The 22447-nt window shown below is 42.0% G+C and overlaps 1 protein-coding gene across 7 annotated transcripts in view; it reads right to left on the bottom strand.

Annotated features, from left to right (window-relative positions):
* The window catches only part of LOC133568194 (anoctamin-1-like), a 198580-nt gene that overhangs the window by 12242 nt on the left and 163891 nt on the right, over window positions 1-22447 (bottom strand). For all 7 annotated transcript variants that reach the window (XR_009809548.1, XM_061919957.1, XM_061919953.1 and 4 more), the window contains 3 exons: window positions 14834-14976; window positions 8926-9078; window positions 8746-8798 (listed from right to left, as the gene is read on the bottom strand). Coding sequence is in view for 6 of the 7 variants with exons in the window: in XM_061919957.1 (XP_061775941.1) it covers window positions 8746-8798; window positions 8926-9078; window positions 14834-14976 (349 nt within the window). In the remaining variant the exon portion in view is untranslated. The remainder of the gene's footprint in view (window positions 1-8745; window positions 8799-8925; window positions 9079-14833; window positions 14977-22447) is intronic.

Below are 22447 nucleotides of genomic sequence, written 5' to 3'. Positions count from 1 at the left end.
CAGATAGACAGACAGCATTCACACACTAGGGCCAATTTAGTGTTGCCAACAACCTTTCCCCAGGTGCATTTCTTCAGAGGTGGGGGGAAGCCGGAGTACCCATAGGGAACCCACACAGTCACGGGGAGAACATGCAAACTCCACACAGAAAGATCCCCCAGGATCAAATCCAGGACCTTTGTATTGTGAGGTACATGCACTAACCCCCTGTATCACCGTGCTGCTATTGATAATGAATAATAATAATAATTACCTCTATTATCAACATTACAATTGTGTCAAATGCAACAATACATTAATACCATAATACCACAACAACTCATCTGCAAACTTGGCAAACTGGGCCTCAGCACCTCACTCTGAAACTGGCTGCTCGACTTCTTTGGTCAGAGGCCACAAGCTGTACGTGTTGGTAACAACACCTCAAGCACCATTACCCTGAGCACAGGGGCCCCACAAGGCTGTGTGCTCAGTCCTCTGCTCTTCACTCTACTGACACATGACTGCACACCAACCTACAGCTCCAACCACCTCGTTAAGTTTGCGGACGACACAACTCTAGTGGGTCTCGTCACCAAGAGCGACGAGACTCACTACAGGAAAGAGGTGGACCTCCTGACCACGTGGTGCAGGGACAACAACCTCTTGCTGAATGTCAGCAAGATGAAAGAGATTGTTGTCAATTTCCAGAGAGACCACACTCAACACCTGCCACTGACCATCGATGGTGCTGCAGTGGAGAGAGTAAGGAGCACCAAATTCCTGGGGGTGCACATCACCGCATCACTGATGAAGAAGGCCCTACAGCGCCTCTACTTCCTGCGAAAACTAAAGCGGGCAAGTGCTCCACCACCCATCCTAACCACTTTTTACAGAGGCACCATTGACCTGCAGCGCATCGTGAAAACAGCTCGGAAAATCATTGGTGCACCACTCCCATCTCTTCAGGACTTATACACCACCCGCCTCACCCGCAAAGCACTCACAATTGTGAGTGACGCAAGCCACTCTGCACACAACCTGTTCAGCCTCCTGCCCTCTGGAAGAAGATACAGGAGCCTCCGCTCCCGCACCACCAGACTCACCAACAGCTTTCACCACCAGGCTGTTAGGCTGCTGAACTCTCTGCCCCCACCCCCACCTTCCCTCCATCCTCAGCCCGATCCATCAGGCTGTCAGGACTTTGATATCTCCCTCCCTGGACAACCTGAACTCTTAACCCCCATAACCCAAAGAAAAATTACTATGCAAAATTGCACACATCTGTTGCTACTGTATATCATAAGTATTTGCACTACTGATGAAACACTCATTGTTTACAGCCATATCCTATTTAAAAATAACAGGAAGTCTATATTATTGTCACTTTAGTAGGTAGACATATCTATGTTGCACTTAACTGTTTGTGTCTTCTTTTTATCCACGCATGGGAGAGTGCGAAATAAAATTTAGATTCCTTTGTATGTCTTTACATGTAAAGAAATTGACAAATAAACCTGACTTGACTTGACTAATGAATACTTTTTTTTTTGTCCTGTCCAGCTTCTCAGGCAAATCATATAGTTGATGTAGATGCCCATATCGGCTGTTCAGATTTACTTTACAAAAGAGACTAATGAATACTTGAGTTACAAAGGAAAGAGGATAAAAAAAGGGAGGGGGTACTATATTAACATTTTATATTGTTATGGTAAAAATAGTTTAGGCTTTAGTGCCATGTTTCTACTGAGGTTTCCCCAGGGGACGTTAATATATGTTTAAAGAAATATGATTATATGCATGAGTGTATGTATGTGTTTGTCAGTGCATGTGTATGTACACTACGTATGTATGTTTGTACAGTGAATGTGCGTGCGTATGTACCTGTGTATGTGTGTATGTTTCCATGTATGTGTGTATGTTACTATGGATGTGTGTATGTACGTATGTATATATATATAAATATTAGGGCTGTCAAACGATTAAAATGTTTTATCGTGACTAATCGAATATTGTTCATTTGTTAACTCAAAATTAATCGCGATAATCGTAGATAGGTATTATTTTTCATCATTAATAAGTGTACCCTAGATAGATCATTTTCAGGGAGGGTGGCTTTATATTGCTGCATGACAATGTCTTAACCTTATCTATTCATCAAAAAAATAATATTCAGCATGCTAATCATTCTGTAATTGAAGACTCGGCCAGAACATGTTATCAAATAATTTACAAAATATTTCAGCCAGGCAAAAAAATCCTCTGCCCGCCCTCATATTTCTAAATTGATGTACTAGCATTTCTTTAGGTGCAAATATCACAGAATAACATTACAAAGCAAATCTGAGAACGCATGGTCATAATGTAAGATGTTTTTATTTTGTTAATTTTTACATTTACAATTTATTATTTTATTTATTTTACAATTTGTTAAATTGTAAAATACATATGACGGTGGTGTGTGTGTCAAGGAGCTCGGTCGATGTGACGTCATTGCATGAATTGCCATGATGCACATATTCTTTGAAAAGGCGGTGGTGTGTGTGTTGTATGTTTCCATGTATGTGTGTATGTTACTATGGATGTGTGTATGTACGTATATATGTATATATAAATAATAGGGCTGTCAAACGATTAAAATATTTTATCGTGACATTTTTTTCATTTGTTAACTCAAAATTAATCGCGATAATCGTAGATAGGTATTATTTTTCATCATTAATAAGTGTACCCTAGACAGATCATTTTCAGGGGGGGTGGCTTTATATTGCTGCGTGACAATATTTTAACCTTCTCCATTCATCAATAAAATGCAATATTCAGCCTGCTAATCATTCTGTAATTGAGGACTCGGTCAGAACAAGTTATCAGAAACATTCTCTGCCCACCCTCATATTCCTAAATTGATGTATTAGCATTTCTTTAGGTGCACATATCACAGAATAACATTACAAAGCAACTCTGAGAACGCGTGGTCATAATGTAAGACATTTTTTATTTTGATAATATCAGGATTTCCCCTAAATTGTAAAACACATATGGCGGTGGTGTGTGTGTTAAGGAGCATGGTCGATGTGAAGTCATCGCATGAATTGCCATGATGCACATATTCTTTGAAAAGTGATTGAGAACATTTAAAACAAATCTGTTATTATTAAGTATAGTATTAACATATATATTTTTCTTACATATCGTTTTGTTCTATTTTCTAATTGTTGCTGCTTATTGTACAATGTACTTTGGAGATAATTTATATATATATATTTTTTTTAAAGATTTCTCTAATCCTTTTAGTCACTTTTTTTGTAATAAAAACGTTTGGCATCACAGCGAGCATAATTTTTGGGTGTTATTACTCTTGTTGAGAGACTATATTTAGATTGTCGCGTCATGTGCGTGACAAAGAGCACACTTGCTTCGCGTGTCTAGGAGTCTTCCTCTCATTGGAAGCCGCCAGTGTCATTTTAAATTGTGAAGATCTCTGTCCCCAGGTATATCTCGAATATATTAAAGTAAATCCACAGCGCGGACACGTGTTGTGTGTCTAGGACAAGTGTTGTGTGTCTAGGAGTGAAGTACGGAGGCAGAAGTGTGTGTATGAAGGAAATACCTTTGTTAGCACACAATTGCCCATAAAAGCTAAAAAGAGCGTCAGATTTAGTTTATTTTCATCTGCACGCTATAATACATCATATTACTTAATATTGTTAGGTGTGGTGGCTAATATGAAGCCCGTACATTGAGGAGAAACCCTAAACGTAGTTATACCGGATGTATACTTTAGCACTTTTATTCTGAAGCCAGATAAGTCGGGGATTGATTTGAGAAAGTGTATTGACATGTTTTGATGTCAAATGGACTGTATACAATAAAAAAGACCATATTTTATTTTTGTTAAGCTTTTATGTCATCTTACTTGCTAAAACAGTCACAGTTATGTCATCACTGCACCTTAACCATAAACACGGAAGTGAAGCACCATCCCCTGAACGACGTGCGCAATAGTCGTTTGGTGCAGGGATGTTGCCTCTACTCACGGCGAAAAATAGTTATTTCTTGTCGGAAGAACAACTTGCCATGGCTTTAAACATGAACCCATGAGGTTGACTTTCCTTTGTCCATTTCTGCTCACTTGTTGTCAGTCTTGGCCCTGACAGTTTGTTTGTGTTTTTCCTCTGTGTGTTTAGTATTTCCTGTCCTTAGTTCCTGTCAGCACTCTTATTTTGGTTCAGCTTCCTGTTTGTCTCCCTGTGTGCTTTGTTTCCCCTCAGCGGTGGCCGATTGGCATCTGGACACACCTGGTGTCAATCAGCCCACTCCTATGTGTACCTGCTTTGTCTTTCAGTCAGTGCTGGATTATTGATTTGTCTTGTCGATGACTTGTATTGTCGCTCCTGTCATGTCATTTCATGTCGAGTCATTGCAGCGTAGCGGTAAGCTATCTTTCGGTATCTGTTTGTAGCTTACAGTTTTTGTTCCCTGCTTCCGTTTTGTTTTCACTCTACAAGTAACAACTTCTGTTTTCCTGTTTGCTATCCGCTAGCTTCCATGCTAGGCCCCTTTTTGTTTCTTGCCAGCTTCCATGCTAAAGACCCTTTTGTTTTTTGTTTGCCTCGTGCACGTCCTTTGTTAGTACCCTTTTGTTTGTTCCTATTCTATATTTTAATTAAATCATGTTTTCTCACTCCATGCCTGCCTCCTTCTCTGCATCTTGGGGTTCGTCACCAACTAACACCGTCAGAATAATCCAGCCAAATTCGAACCCAGCAGAGATGTCTATGGCAGAGAGGCTTCAATTAGTGTTAAAACTAATGGCTAATTTAAAGGAAAATTCGGCCGCTTTTCAAGCCCTCTCCCACCCATCCCTGTTGTCTGTGGGCCTATCTGGGGACGTTTGGGATCCGTCCTTTGAGGGGGGTGGGGGAGTGGGGGGGGCAACAGCAGAGGGCGCCACCACCATCCTCTCCGGTGGGCCAGCAGCAGGGGGCGCCACCATCCTCTCCGGTGGGCCAAGAGCAGGGGGCACCATCATCCTGTCCGGTGGGCCAGCAGCAGGTGGCGCCACCATCATCCTGTCCGGTGGGCCAGCTGAGGGGGCCACCATACTCTTGCCGGCCACAGAGGTGGTCATTTAATGGGCGACCGCCTCGCAAATTGCAGCGGCGTTCTATTCGCCGTCGCCACTTGACTCTTCCCCGCTTGGTGCGGGGACACTTGGCCTGGCGGCCCACCGCCTTGTCGTCCTTCAACCTTTGGACTGTTTTTTTTTTTTTTTTTCTAGGGGATGGGGGGTTCGTAAAACGTCTGGTATCTGTTTTGGGAGGGGGGGGCTACTGTCAGGCTTGCCACTGACTGTTTGTGTTTTAGTTTTTCCTCTGTGTGTTTAGTATTTCCTGTCCTTAGTTCCTGTCAGCAATCTTATTTTGGTTCAGCTTCCTGTTTGTCTCCCTGAGTGCTTTGTTTCACCTCAGCGGCAGCTGATTGGCACCTGGCCACACCTGGCCACACCTGGTGTCAATCAGCCCGCTCCTATTTGTACCTGCTTTGTCTTCCAGTCAGTGCTGGATTATTGATTTGTCTTGTCGATGTCTTCCGTATTGTCGCTCCTGTTGTGTCATTTCATGTCGAGTCATTGCAGCGTAGCAGTAAGCTATTTTTTGTTATCTGTTTGCAGCTTACTGTTTTTTGTTCCTTGATTCCGTTTTGTTTTTCCCCCTACAAGTAACTACTTCTGTTTTCCTGTTTGCTACCCGCTCGCTTCCATGCCAGGCCCCTTTTTGTTTCTTGCTAGCTTCCATGCTAAAGGCCCTTTTTTTTGTTATCCGCATCGTGCGCGTCCTTTGTTAGAACCCTTTTGTTTGTTCTTATTCTATATTTTAATAAAATCATGTTTTCTCACTCCATGCCTGCCTCCTTCTCTGCATCCTGAGGTTTGTCACCAACTAACTCTGACACTTGTGGCTCATAAGTAGCAAGTGAACTGCAGCCAAGATCCCTCCACTACGACACGGCACATGATTCAAAAAGGAAATTTTTGTGTTAATCGATTGTTAAAAAAATGAGTGCCATAATTGAAATTTCTAGTTAACGCAATTGAACTTGATACTCATCACTCGTCTCAACAGGTCTAATTCACGTCATTATTTTATTGGTTTGCTAGCATTTATAAGAGTACTGGTTTAATTTTGTATCAGATAAATGTATTTATTTAACTGTTGCAAGATTCTTACATGTGGTGGCAGCTCATCTTCAAAAATTTTTGAAGCGGAGCCAGCAAGTATTTCTGGTGAGGCAACATCAACAGTTGGTATGATCAACTTTGTTTTGTATTTAATTAATCTTAGGTTTGAATCAGAGAAATATGAGGGTTAGATAGCAATAGTATCTTTGGATTCCTTTATTTTAACACTATGACGACACGCTATTTTGGCTAACTCTTTGACATGTAGAAATGTTAGATTGTGTTGGTAAGCAAACTTATAGGCAACAGTGGCACATAGGTCTTTTATATGGGAAAAGCAGGAAGGTTATGTGTGGGGTGCCATTTTGTTGTGAACAATTCAGACATGCTGATGCCAAAACACATGCTTTCCTTCCGTGATTAGAGTGAGTAGATTCTTTGCTTTGAACTTTTGATTGTTTAAGTAGCTACTTTGACTTTTTTTGTTCGGTTTTACACATGTTTGAGGCTTGCTTTGTCAAACACGCCACACTTCCAACAAACTGAATGTTTGCCTTCCTATCTTTTGGCCCTCGGACGCCGCATTACAACCCTTGGTAGCAGTGGTGGGATCCAGGAGGCAGCGGAGAAAATGTAATCGCGTCAGAAGAAACATCAAGTGTCTCTCAGCGCAAGTGCAAAATGCTGGAAACCAGCCCAGGCATCAGATGATGTGGGCATAGCAGAACTCTCAGACCTTGTGCGCAGCTTGATAAAACAACAAGCCGATCACACATTAGAGGAGAAACGTACCAGCCAGGAGGGTCGGTGGAAGCAAATTTGTTGATGTGTCAAGATTGCCAGCAGCATATGTCTTCCCTGGAGGAGACGGCATTGGCAAAAGGTGCCTGAGCGGGATAGGTCACAGATAACTAGCGTGGTACACAATCCTAGTGTGGTGTGGTTTTCAGGTATTAAGGTCCCCAAAATGCAGCCTTACAAAGAAAGTGAAGACATTAAACATTTAATCCCATTTGAAAAAAATTGCCCATGCCTGTCAGTGGCCTCAAGGAGACTGGGCGCTGTATTTAGCGCCACTGTTGACTGGTAAAGTGCAATCAGCATATGTTGCAATGGACATTGATGACACAATGAGCTATGAGAAATATCATTGTGCAGTGCTGCAAAAGTATGAAATCCATGCAGACACCAACAAGTGAGATTTTGCTTCAGTTGGCCAGAAGATGGCGAGACGCTGAAGAAGCTGGAAGTTTGCATACATTTTTATGTTTTAACTGTTCCTCATGTATGGACTGAATTTGGCAAAAGAGCTATTGGCATTGCAGACAAAATGGATTGCATAGCAGACAAAACTCTCTGAACTACTTCCGTTCTATCCTGAGAAATAGACAGCGAGAGACTTTTGCTCAGTGCCTGTGTTTTCAAAAGGTGTAAATCATTATTGTTTTACAGTTCTCTTTTATGCATTTCAAAATGTATGTCTTAACGTAGGTCATCCTTGTCCTCAATGGGTTTCTTATCTGGTTAAATACAAGATGTAAATCCTTCACTTTGGATTTCAGAATGACGAGGCCCCCGATTTGTGACAATCTGGTTGCTTTATTATTACTTTGGCAGGAGACAACCGGACCCATTCATTGTTCCCTCTCTCTTTTTTTACTTGCCCACTCGCTCACTGACGTCACTCAGCCAACACGTTGCCATTCTCGCAAACACACATACTTTGCACTACTTTCATAAGTCAACCAGCTATGCACATGAAGATACACAGAAACGCACACAGCTGCTTGGCTTGATGCCAACTGTTAGCGGAGTTAAGACCACCCGTCTGGAGTCATGATTGAATTTTGCAACAATTTGTGTTTTGTCTTCAACAATGTGTGTTTTACCTGCTACATGTCTTATCTGAGTACGATTATAGAGAGTTTTGTTTTTAGTACTTACTAATAATTGTATTTGTACAAATCAGGAAGCATTTATTATATAATGTCAGTCAAGATTTTTATTAAATTTTTATCTAATCGTTGATTATGGCAGACAATATGTAATATTGAAAATTGTAAATATGTTTAATACCTTTTAATTTATATTTTAACCTTGTAAAATTGTTCTTTGAGTGCCATAACCTGTGTAATGTATTGTAAGATTTTCTGTTTAACAAAAGTAATTTTAGGCATTTTTTGGGAGTTCCCTTTCTTTTTTTTTGAAAAAGTATCAAAAGGTTTCGAAAAGTATCGATATACATTTTGGTACCGGTACCAAAATGTTGGTATCAGGACGACCCTATTTCATGCTTTGTCCACTAAATCTATTAAATGCAACGTGAAGTATTGAAATAAATTTACTTTAAAAATGTATGTTGATCATATATTCATCAAATGCGCTTGTAATTTTTTGGGGGGATATTACAATACTAATGCTAAACAAGTGACACAATGATTATTGTGTAGACAATGGATTGTTTGTAAATGTACAGTGTAAATCATACATACTAAGCGATGACTGAAATGTTTAATTAGAATTACTATTTACATTTATATTTTTGTAGTACTTACACATACAGTATATAAAACAAATTCACTTACATTGATAATGACAGCCACTTTGGCAACCCCTCTTAGGATGTTGTACCATATACCTGAATATGAAAAAAGAAAATCATATTAATTTTCAAGGAGAAATTATATATGTATGTATATATATATATATATATATATATATATATATATATATATATACTGTAGTTGTACGTTTACTGTACCAACCTATATCTTTCGCTCTTGCTGTCACTGGCCTCCGCAACTCGGTCACAAACTTCTTGGCATCAAGTCGTATTTCAATGATGTTGTTGAGCAAAGCAAATAATGGAGCCAAGGGGAAGGATGCCACAAATAATGTGACAAAACCAAACTGAATGACTGGCAAAAACATAAAAAAGATAGAGGAAGAATATGTGACATCACTCAGACAAAGACAAATTGTAACCATTGTTACAATAGAAAGTACCCACATGACCCATGATAAACGGTTTCCATGTACGGATGGACATGAAAACCTTGGATCCTATTAAAGCAACCTGGGCTCTCATAACACCTGAGGAGTGCAACAGACTGGTGGACTCCATGCCACGCCGTATTGCTGCAGCAATTCAGGCAAAAGGGAATGCAACTAAGTATTGATTGCCGTACATGCTGAAACTTTCCATGTTCATACTTTTCAGTTGGCCCACATTTCCCATCCCATTTTCTACCGCTTATTCCCTTTCGGGGTCGCGGGGGGCGCTGGCGCCTATCTTCTAAAAAATATTTTTTGGTACTAGTTGTAACTAATATTCTAATTTTCTGAGATACTGAATTTGGGATTTTCAGTAATTGTCAGTACTAATCATCAAAATTTAAAGAAATAAACATTTCAAATATATCACTATGTGTGTAATGAATTGGTATAATATGTAAGTTTCACGTTCTGAATATAATTACTGAAATAAATCAACTTTTTCATGATATTCTAATAATATGTCCAGCACCTGTATATCTGAATATTAAATGTAAATATTACTTTTGTAATTATATCTGCGAGCAGCATTGAATGTAAGTTTGCCCCAACTGCACCGCAGGGTGCACACAAGTCAGACAGCACGCATGACACCTACTCATTGCCTGACACATCATCAAAAAAATTCTGGATGATTGGAGCATTTGTAAGGAAGTTATTATTGTTTTAGGTTTTCACCACAAGGGCAGCGATGCAGTTGCATCCCAACCAATACTCCAACCCATCTTCAAGGGTGTTAGGAAGATCGGAGCATGTTTAAGTAAGTTATATATATATTTTTTAAAACAGGGAGCGATAATGGCGCCATAGCTGTCATGCATTAAAGTCCCACTTAACACCTGAACCAATCCCAAATCCCAGGAAGATCGGAGCATCCATCCAGTTATCTATTCTCGTCGAGGCGTTCCCAGGCCAGCCTAGTCTGGCCTGGGGGGACTAGACCTAGTCTCCCCATTGTGTCTCGGGTCTTCCCCGTGGCCTCCTACCAGTTGGACGTGCCCTAAACACATGAAGGTGTTCCGGGGGGAGGGGCATCTTGACCAGATGGGAACAGAGTAAATTGAGAGCTTTACCTCCTGGCTCCGCTCCTTCTTCACTACAACGGATAATGATGCACGTCTGCATCACTGGAGACGATACACCGATCCCCTTTTCTATCTCACAATCCATGGACTCCAACTTGGAGGTGCTGATTCTCATCCCAGTCGCTTCACACTCGGCTGCAAACCAGTCTAGTGAGAGTTGAAGATCCCGTCCAGATGAAGCCATCAGGACTACATCATCTGCAAAAAGCAGAGACCTAATCCTGCAGCCACCAAACTGGAACCCCTCAACGCCCTGACTGTGCCTGGAAAGTATGTCCATACAAGTTATGAACAGAGTTGGTGACTAGGGGCAGCCCTGATGGAGTCAAACCCTCACTGGAAACGGATCAGACTAACTGCCGGCAATGCGGACCAAGCTCTTACATCATACGGAGAACGGACTGCCACAAACCGATACCCTACAAGACTCAAGGGAAGTCTTGTGGAGACACGGTCGAAGGTCTTGTCCAAGTCCACAAAGCACATGTTGACTGGTTGGGCAAACTCCCACGCACGCTCAAGGACCCTGCCGCGAAATATAGAGCTGGTCCACAGTTCCATGACCAGGTCGAAAACCACAATGTTCCTCCTGAGTCCGAGGTTCGACTATCTGGTGTAGCCTCCTCTCCAGTATACCTGAAAAGACCTTCCCGGTAAAGCTGAGGATAGGATATCACCCTCAGTTTTCCCTTCTTAAAGAGAAGGCAGACCACCCCGGTCAGCCAATCCAGAGGCACAGCCCCCAATGTTCACTCAAGTTTTGTCAACCAAGACAGCCCCACAGCATCCAGAGCCTTAAGGAACTCCGGGCAGATCTCATCCACCCCAGGAACCTGCCACTGAGAGTTTTTTTAACCACCTCAGACCCAGAAATATTTAAATTGTAGTTACTGATTTTTTGCTTAATTTTTAAAGTTCTCCCATTCTATTGCTGTTATTGTTATACAGGTAAAACTAAAACAATATAACATTTAGCAAAGGTTTGTTTATTCTAAAAAAATGATTTACAAGGTGAAACTAATATGTAAAATGCAAATCTAGACATTCTAAGTCTTCTTTTGATATCATTTTGTAAATTATGGTTTACAGCTTATTAAAAAACCTCAGATCCTCATTAAATTTGGGGTTTTCAAAAACCAGAAGTCATCAAAATTTATAGAGATAATTTAGCTACCGTGTCAAACAATTTCCATTTGGGATCAATAAAGTTTGTCGATGTTATTTTGAACTATTTACTTAGTTTTTATCAAAATATTGTATGGAATTAAAGAATACAGAACTACCGTTTACTACCTCAATCTATGAGCACATTGCTTTCCACCACCAAGCTCCTATCCTCTAATCTTCGTATTTTAACTCAGCCCCGTCCGTTGAAATTAATTGAAATGAATGTAATTTGTGCTTAGCCCTACCTAAACGTCCCAATTTTAACATTCAACATTACTTTTTTTGGGGTGGTGTAGCTCGGTTGGTAGAGCGGCCGTGCCACCAACTTGAGGGTTGCAGGTTCGATTCCCGCTTCCGCCATCCTTGTCACTGCCATTGTGTCTTTGGGCAAAACACTTTACGCACCTGATCCCAGTGCCACCCACACTGGTTTAAATGCAAAAATTAGATATTGGGTCTTACTCTGTAAAGCGCTTTGAGTCACTGGAGAAAAAGAGCTATATAAATATAATTCACTTCACTTCATGACTTTTAGAACGAAAAAAAAAAAACTTTGATAAGAATTGTTTTAAAAACAATACAATAGTAAAACAAATTATACAAACTACGGTAGTTTTATAAATTTAACCGAGTTGTTTATATAATGAAAAAAAAATGCAACACCTGTATTTTGTAATAATGATGTAAAAGTGTTTTCCAGCAGACTGGAATTCCTACTTATGCTATCTCCCACAGTCAATGTTTGAGAAGAGTTGACACTTCTTAGGCAGTGCTGGGAGAGTTACAAGGCAGGAACGTAGAGCGCATGCCCGGTGGTTGCGGCACAGCAGAGCGAGCAGAGAGCGGCGAGACGGGTGGCGCGGCTCAAATGATAGAGCAGCTGTCCAGAAAATTCAGGGTTCCTGGTTTGAATCCAGCTTCAGCCATCCTCGTTATTGCTTTTGTGTCCTTTGGCAAGGCACTTTACACACATTTTTCCCACCCTGCTCCCAGTGTATGAATGTGACTGACTTTTTGGAGGTAATCAGAGGTAAGCATGCATTAGCAGCCACGTTTCCGTCAGTCTACCACAGGGCAGCAAAGACTACAAATGAGGCTTACCACTATCGTGTGCTAATGTGGAGTGAATAAATGATGGGTTCACTACATTTACTTGGTTTCATTTGGTGGCTAAATTTGTACTTGACAGAGTAATTTTAATGTACCTTAATTTTTACTTCAGTATTTTTATGAGGGAAAAAAACACTACTACTTTGATACATTGACTTTCATTCCAATCGGTAGATTTATCTATATCATATTTATTATTGTATTTATTTATAATCTACTGCTTGCAAAGACATTCATTTGGATCGTTAGAGAGAATTCTCACACATGAATCCATTTCACTAATCAAACAAAGCCTGGCAGTCAATGACTGCATGCAAACTACATACTGTAAAAACTGATATGATGTCATAACTCTTCAATATTTACCTATGAACTAGGAAAAATAACATTTATATGTTTACTTTTCAGCCTTCCACTGCCAACAAGCTTATGGCTTATGGCTCGGTGGCGTATCTGAGAATGCTGGACTGCCGAGGTCAAGTCCATCTGTCCTTCCTACTCGCCAAGTCCAGAGTTGCACCCAAGCGACCACTCTCCATACCCAGACTGGAGCTGTGTGGAGCGGTCACAGGAGCTCAACTAGCTAAACCCCTAGAGAAAGAGCTCACACTGAAGATCGATCAGACCATCCTGTGGACAGACTCTACAACAGTGCTGGCGTGGCTGCAGTCAGAGTCTTGTCGCTTCAAGATTTTCGTTGGTACCAGAGTGGCCGAAATACAGGACCTCACAAGTCCCACCGCCTGGGAACCCAGCTGACGACATCACCAGGGAAAAGACTCTACAGGACCTGACCAAGCCGAACAGGTGGAGCCAAGGCCCCCCCTTCCTCCTTCAGACTTCAGATGAGTGGCCTGTCAAGCCCAACGTCGAACAGGAAGGCGATGCCTCCGAGCTATGACAGTCTACTTTTTGCGGTGTCACCTTAACAACACCTAGTATGCCAGACGCAGAGGTGAAGCAGTATGCTACCTGGAAGGAGCTGCTGGTAGCTACTGTGCATGGGGCGGCAGTTAGCTACATTGGCGAAGACTATCGCAATGCTGAGACCCTCATATCATAAGCAAGCGCAGTGCGAGAGCTTCCCAGAGGAGTTGCGGCTCTTGAAAGCAGGAAAGCCCGTAACATCAGGCAGCAGACTGCTCACCCTGTCACCAGACCTGCAACAGCAACTTGCCAAGCAAAAAGTTGACTTCAACTTCAAACCCCCCGCACCACCTCACTTTGGAGGAGCATGGGAAAGGGAAATCCGCTCCGTAAAGACCGCCTTGTACACCACTGTGGGAACTCAGTCAGTCTCAGAAGAAGTGCTGCGGACCGTGCTACTGGAGGTAGAGGGGATTCTTAACTCAATGCCATTGGGGTTTGTCTCCTCCAGCCTCACAGTTCTCGATCCTGTGACCCCCAATAGTTTGTTGATGGGGCGGCCAGATGGGTCCTTGCCCCAGATCGTATACCCAGAGACTGAGTTACTGAGCCGCCGTCCATGGAGGAATTCACAGGTGCTGGCGGATCGCTTCTGGTCCAGTTTCTTGAGAAATTATCTGCCCAGCCTCCAGACTCGTCATAAATGGCACTCTACGCCAGCTGACCTCGCAGAAGGCTCAGTAGTGATGTTGGTGGATCCCCAGCTTCCACAGGCCTTGTCCACTGGGTGTGAGTTTTCCTTGCCCTTATGTGGGCCTACCAAGGATGTCATAGTGGTTTGTGTTGTGGTTTGTGCAGCCCTTTGAGACACTAGTGATTTAAGGCTATATAAGTAAACATTGATTGATTGAACTACAGAAAACATGTTGTGGTAAGTTGTAGATGTTTGTTTTAGCTCCGCATATATGAACATTAGCCCTGTTTAACGTCATAAGCGACTGTACAGTATGCTTATTTTTTATAGTAGTACATGCCATAGTCAAGTTACTTTGAAAAACACACACACAACAGGGTGTGTACACCAAGTGTATCCATCCAACCATCCATCCATTTTTCACCACTTGTCCCTTCTGAGGTTTACCACCAAAAAAAGTTACGACATAAACAGACGTTACTCACATACTTGAGTTTTTGTTTTTCACTGAATACTTACTAATTATTTTATTTTATTTAGATGGTTACTTTTTTCTCTGACTTAAATAAAAAGTTCACAATTTGTTGCTACGTTACCCACCTTTGCAGTTCAACAGTAAGTTCTTCATGTTGGTCAAATATTTTACGTGACATAAAACATCTCAAAATGAAATGCAGATCCATAGGTAGTACTCACTCATTTCCATATATTCCGGTGTTAGCCCTGCAAATGGCTCCAGAAAGTGGTCAGCTTCATATCTCTTCAATTTCTTCTGTCGTTCTTCCTCTTGGGAAGTTCCTTGCTTTGACTGGATGTAGCGAACAAACTTCTTTAGCTTGCTAAAAGGAGTACAAACAAACATGTACAATCAGACCATAATTGCATGGGACTGAGTAAGTACACACTAGACAGATATTTTACAGTAAAATTACAGTCTTGTTTAGGACAGTTCCTCTTTAATTCAAATCAAATATGTATGAGTCATTCTTTGGAGACTACGTTTTGCTCAAGAAATTAAACATGAGTCCATCCTTTTGAAATGGTAACACCTGCTTCCATACACACAGACAGTAGTATACTCCCTAGTGTGCATGGTCTTCTCTGCAGTAGTGGGTATAAGGGTTGTATGATATACGGGTACTAATAAAGTACCGGGGTACTAATGAATTCAGGCCAATTTTTGTCATCTGCATGCTGCGGTGACTTAACATGCTGCGGAGCATGTTTAGAGTATCAGCGCGTGCAACCTCACACACCGCACGCAACCTCACACATCGCAAAAGGAAAAACAGTGTGGAGAGTAAAAATGGCAGGTATAGACAATTCTATGGGTTAATAAAGAAGGTATGTCAAACATGTAAGCTGTGCTTTAAAATAAGCCTTGCCAAAGGTGGAAAAACAGTATTAACACTTGCGCTTCAAACTTGGGTAAACATTTTAATAACAATCATATAGCCCTGCAAAATGTCTCAGCTCTGTGCCCATGCAGATAAATAGACATGCACACAGCTGTTTGGCTTGATAGCAGAGATAAACCCCCACCCATGTAGCGCAAAACCAGTGCAAATGAAATGATTGAATTCTGAAACAAATTGTTACAATTTGTGTTTTATCTTTAACAATGTGTGTTTTACCTGCTACATGTCTTATCTGTGTAGTTTTAGCCATAGTAATATTTTTAGTATTTATTAATGATTGTATTTTTCTTAAAGCACAGACCAAGAGCGGCAACCACAAATCACACAGCATTTAATATGTCAGTAAAGCATTCTTTTATGCTCCAACCTCCATCCATCCATCTTCTGCTGTTTGTCCTTCTCATCCTAGATTATGGCAGGCTATATGTAGTACATAAAAATTGATTTGAGTACTTTGAGTGCAATACGAACCATATATTTAATGTATCGTAAGTCTCTCGCTCTGCTCTGCGCATCGCGCACCTGCCGCCTATGTTGCCAAGACTCGATGTATTGGTGACTCTATAATTTGTAGTAGCAATTATTTTGTTAAACTTTTCAATAGCAACCGGTAAGTCAATAGCGCCCCTTTTAAAAACTAAACAAGGGCAAGGGGACCGTAACATAATTGATGACTCCGATCGGGCTGGCTATCAATAAGCTTGTTCCGGCCACCCAGAAGGACGAGCTATCAATAAGCTTGTTCCGGCCACCCAGAAGGACGAGCCACTAACAGACACAGACTCTTCCACACCATCCCATCCGCCTTTTTCAAATGTTCCAGCCACAAACACTTTAGTCCTATCAACAAGGATTGAATCAAGGTAAATGGTAAATGGGTTATACTTGTATAGCGCTTTTCTACCTTCAAGGTACTCAAAGCGCTTTGACACTATTTCCACATTCACCCATTCACGCACACATTCACACACTGATGGCGGGAGCTGCCGTGCAAGGCCCTAACCACGAACCATCAGGAGCAAGGGTGAAGTGTCTTGCCCAAGGACACAACAGACGTGAGGAGGTTGGTAGAAGGTGGGGATTGAACCAGGAACCCTCCGGTTGCTGGCACGGCCACTCTCCCAACTGCGCCACGCCGTCCCAGACTGGCATGAGCAAGTCAGCCAACCTCCTGAGATTCAGCGATATATCGTACATCATATTGTACAGAATGATGATGATTAAATGGGTTGTACTTGTATAGTGCTTTTCTACCTTCAAGGTACTCAAAGCGCTTTGACACTACTACCACATTTACCCATTCACAAACACATTCACACACTGATGGAGGGAGCTGCCATGCAAGGCACCAACCAGCACCCATCAGGAGCAAGGGTGAAGTGTCTTGCTCAGGACACAACGGACGTGACGAGGTTGGTTCTAGGTGGGATTTGAACCAGTGACCCTCGGGTTGCGCACGGCCACTCTTCCACTGCGCCACGCCGTGCTCAGAGTATTTTCTGGAAGATTGCCAAGACCTTCAAGTGAATCTGACTGGGAGACCTGGAGGTCAGGAGTTGAACTACTGCTGAGAGATCCATCTGTATCTGACCTCCAACGATCGAGGAGGATCGTGGAAAGCCCTCTACCCCCAGCAACAGACATAATCAAGCATCTAGATTCCAACAATGCCTAAAGTATATTTGGATAACCTTGACCCTGCTTATTAGTGCTGGGCATAGGATACATATTGTGGGCAAGATAGAAAAATGTTTATTGTGCCATTTCTATTTTTATCGTTTCAAGTGATAGGCTGTATATTATCCATAGGGCTTGTATCATCAGATGATTTATAGTAACAACAACAATAATTGCACATTCAGTAAGTGTATTTTGTGTCAAACGGGAGAGAAAACAATATTTTCTGACGTTGATATGTAGGCTCACATTTCTCTTTCGATTTTGCGACATGACGCTGCTTTACATGCCCTTTGTGTCCAGCGTCTCCCGCCGTTGCTGGTTACCTGGGTTACACACATGAGGCAGAGACGGTGTCCCAGGACAAACTCCTACCCAAACGAGGAGGTAGCTCGTCAATCTGGCTTTATTTTGTTTTCAATGCGACGGATTCAGAGCAGAAAATGGTCATATCCAAACCTATTCTACTATACCACCTCAGAAAACACCACAAAAAGGAGTACACTGAGACCCAAAAGGCAAGAGTCACACCAATCAATGCTACCAGCGCTAAACCCAATCAACCAAAAATTCAAGACGCTCTGGTATGAATCAAACCACACGAGAAAACATCCCACAGTTACCGACAAATAACAGACGCCATCGCACGCCTCAGTGTTAAAGGTATGGTCCCGGTACACTTGATGAACCAAAAGTATTGGTTTAAACTTCATTGTGATCTACTCTCGTTCTGACTGCACTAAAGGCTTACATTAATGATTCCAGAGACGAGCACTTTAAGATTTTGTATTCCAATTGTTTACATCTGATACCAAAAGTATTTGTTTATTTTTAATTATGATTTAACGTTCTGACTGCACTTCAGAGAAAGTTGAATCCTTGTAAAACTAAAAAAAAAAACTTTAAAAATGTGTTTTAAAAACATGAAAAATGTCTTTTGTTGCTTATTGTTGTTTGCTATACCAAATGTATTTGTTTATTTCACTTGCAAATAAAGTGAGAAAAAAGGCAAGTGGTCATGTATTTGTTAAATTTTTCATAGAACTGAAAGCGTACAATAGCTTTCATGGTTCATCGTTGCCGTGATATAAAATTATCCATATCGTGATATAAATTTTTTTCCATATCGCCCAGCACTACTGCATATGGCATTGTCCAGGATGGAAAGTAGCTTTTTGCCAAATTCATGGAGTGGCATCAGGACACCAGTGAGAAAGTTTCCACCTATACCCAACGCCTACAAGTTGCCCTGAATGCCACCATGAAAAGAGGAGGCGTTGAGGAGCTGACAGCTCTTGGCACCTATGAAACCAGTTTTGTTGTGGGTGCTGGGACAATGGCTGGATAGCAAAGCTGCAACTTAGGCAAAATAAATCCAAACCACCACCTTCTGCTGAGCTTTTGCTGCTTTTACACACCGAAAAGGATCAGGAATCAGCAAAGACACTTCGCATGAAGCAACATCTAGGAGCAACCGGGCAAAAAGCCACCACTCACGCCCAGTTTGCACGTACCAGTTTTAATGGTGGAGAAGCAGTAACGAACCTGACTAACTCAGCAGTTGGCACAACAACAAGCGGATATTCAGCAGACGTTAATCAACATCCAGACAAAGTGCACTCAATCCTATAACAAACCGCCATTTGGCACTATGTTCAACACTGTCGTCCACCCATGCCATCCAAGCCCAAGCGAAGCTAGTGTTTTCTGTGCTGAGACAATGGTCATAACCACCCAACATGAAGAAATGTCCCCAATTCAGTTCTGGTCGCACAGAAGCAGAAAACTTTGCCAGGAAACAGTAAAACAGCTCCAATTACAACCCTTTAAACTAAATTTGGCTTCCGTTAAAGGCCAAACAGAAGCCAAGCGGGACCTAACCTGTCTCATCCAACCGTTATGTCCCGCTTGTCCCTCTCGGGATTGCAAAGGGTGCTGAAGCCAATCCCAGCTGCACTCAGGCGGAAGGTGGCGTACACACTGGACAAGCCAACCTGTCCGATGAAAGTACTACCTACTCAGTGGCCTAGTGGTTAGAGGGTCCGCCCTGAGATCGGTAGGTTGTGAGTTCAAACCCCGGCCGAGTCATACCAAAGACTATAAAAATGGTACCCTGCTTGATACTCAACATCAAGGGTTGGAATTGGGGGTTTAATCACCAAAAATGCGGCCACCGCTGCTGCCCACTACTCCCCTCAACTCTCAGGGGGTGAACAAGGGAATTGGTCAAATGCAGAGGACAAATTTCACCACACCTTGTGTGTGTGACAATTATTGGAACTATAACTTTAAAACTTAAACTTAAAACTTTAAAAACAGGCAAATGTAAAGAAATATCGCTAGACACGAATTGTCCAAGGTGAATTCCAAAGGGGCTGGTGGGATCCAAATGCACTGCAGTTGTCAATATTTCATGACAAACCCTGAATTGCCTTTTGGACACTGGTTCTCAAGTCACCACCATTACAGTCTCCTTCTACAATAAACCTATCAATGACCAACCCGTGAAACTCCTTTTCAACTTACTACAAGTCGACAGTCCAGCTGGTCAATTAATGCCATACCTGGGGTAGCTGAAAGTGACAATCACATTTCCTAAAGACTTTGAAGGAGTGTAATTTGATGTGCCTGTGCTCATTGGCATGAATACGTTTTTATATTAGCTTTACCATAGTAGTGATGCTTCCAACCTACCGGCCCAGGATACCGTGGAGTCCTGCAGCTGCTGAAGCTTAACCACTATCAGAATCAAGAGGGCTCTGTAGGTACTGTAAAGAGTACGTGCAGAGTAAGAACACAAAGTTTAACTGGGAAGACTGACTAATTTCACCTGAATGGAAGGCCGGATAACATTCAAGCTCAACCATAGCCAATGTGTTCTCCCACTGTAATCTCGAATATGGCTGTACAGACTGTATGAAATATTGCATCCATCTCAAAGATCAAACCCCTTTTAGCATTAAGTGAGGCAGATACACCCCCTTGACGTTGAGACTGTGCGGAGCCATTTATGAGCCATGCTTGAAGCTGGAATAAATATGGAGTCATCGTCACCTTTTGCCTCCCAGACGTGTGCTTTGCATTTATTGTCAAAAGTTGAATTTACAAATTGTAAACGATGCCTACGCCAATCTCAATCTTGAAAAATATTTTTCAGCGTTATTGGATCCAAGTGGTTCACAGTTTTAGATCTGAAGTCTGGATGCTACCAAATTAAGGCAAAAACCACATTTGTTACACCATGAGGATTCTGGGAGAGGAACCGCATGCCTCAAGGAGTGACTAACATGGCTAGCATGGAAGGCCTTTCTTTGATGACATTGATATTTTCTCTGTCACCCTTGAGGGTGCTGAAAAGACAAAAGGAATTTGAAAAAAAGTTTCCCCAGGGAAGTGTACATTTTTCCAGTCAAGTGTTCGCTATCTGTGACATGTAGTGTCAGAACTTGGTGTTGAAACTGATCATGAAAATATATCTACCTTAAAGGCCTACTGAAATAAGATTTTCTTATTCAAACGGGGATAGCAGGTCCATTCTATGTATCATACTTGATCATTTTGCGATATTGCCATATTTTTGCTGAAAGGATTTACTAGAGAACATCGACGATAAAGTTGGCAACTTTTGGTCGCTAATTAAAAAGCCTTGCCTGTGCCTGAAGTAGCAGACGATGTGCGCGTGACGTCACTGGTTGTAGAGCTCCTCACATCCTCACATTGTTTTACAATCTGGACTGGACTGTTAACACGGGCCACCAGTACAAGAAAGGACAGAGCAGGCTGTACTTCCTCAGGAGACTGCACTCCTTCAACATCTGCAAAAAAACTCCTGTGGATGTACTACCAGTCTGTGGTTGCCAGTGTTCTGTTCTACATGGTAGTGTGCTGGGGGGGCAGTACATCTAAGAAGGACAGCTCCAGACTTGAGAAACTGATCCGACGGGCCGGTTCTACAATCGGAATGAAACTGGACTCACTGGTGACGGTGGCAGAGAAGAGGACTGTTGACAAACTAGTGAGCATCCTGGATGATGCCAGTACCCTCTGCATAGCGTTATCAGCAGCCAGAGGAGCCTGTTCAGTTCTAGACTGCTTCATCCCAAGTGCAGGACTAATAGACTCAAAAACTCATTTGTCCCACACGCCATTAGACTGTACAACTCCTCGCTGGGGCGGGGGGCGAGGGGTACTAGGATGACAGGGGATGCAAAACAATAACAGTGCAATACATCCTGGATGATGCCAGTACCCTCTGCATAGCGTTATCAGCAGCCAGAGGAGCCTGTTCAGTTCTAGACTGCTTCATCCCAAGTGCAGGACTAATAGACTCAAAAACTCATTTGTCCCACACGCCATTAGACTGTACAACTCCTCGCTGGGGCGGGGGGCGAGGGGTACTAGGATGACAGGGGATGCAAAACAATAACAGTGCAATACATTTTCATAACATGGTCACTACTGCCTACTTTGTCTTGTTATATTCTTATTTTACTGTTATATTTTTATTCCCATTGTTGCTTTTTAGTTTTTATTCTCATTGTAATATTTCTCTTTTTTGTTTCCATTTAAACCCCCATTATTTACTTTTTACTTTTATTTAAATTGATCTCAACTCTGTACACTGCTGCTGGAATTTTAATTTTCCTGAAGGAACTCTCCTGAAGGAATCAATAAAGTACTATCTATCTATCTATCTATCTATCTATCTATCTATCTATCTATCTATCTATCTATCTATCTAATCATAGCCACCAGCAACGAGAGCGATTCGGACCGAGAAAGCGACGATTTCCCCATTAATTCGTGGATGAGGATAGTGAGAGTGAAGGACTAGAAAAAAGAAAAAAAAAAAAGAAAAGAAAAAAAAAAAGCAAGGGCAGTGGGAGCGATTGAGATGTTATTAGACACATTTACTAGGATAATACTGGAAAATCACTTATCTGCTTATTGTGTTACTAGTGTTTTAGTGAGATTATATAGTACCTCAAAGTCAGAGGGGTGTGGCCACGGGTGTGGTGACCGCCAGTATCTCAGGTGGGAGGAGGTAATAGTCCGCAGCTGCAGGAGGACGCAAGCTCCGTTCATGTCTACGGTAAGAGCCAACTTATTAACACAATTTTCTCACCGAAACCTGCCGGTTGACATGTGGTCGGGAACCATGTTTGCTTGACCGCTCTGTTCCATAGTAAAGCTTCACCTTCGGGAATATAAACAA

Source organism: Nerophis ophidion, linkage group LG14 (assembly GCF_033978795.1).
Source record: "Nerophis ophidion isolate RoL-2023_Sa linkage group LG14, RoL_Noph_v1.0, whole genome shotgun sequence".
In the NCBI taxonomy this organism is placed as follows: domain Eukaryota; kingdom Metazoa; phylum Chordata; class Actinopteri; order Syngnathiformes; family Syngnathidae; genus Nerophis; species Nerophis ophidion.
This window is presented reverse-complemented; position numbering and strand designations above follow the sequence as displayed.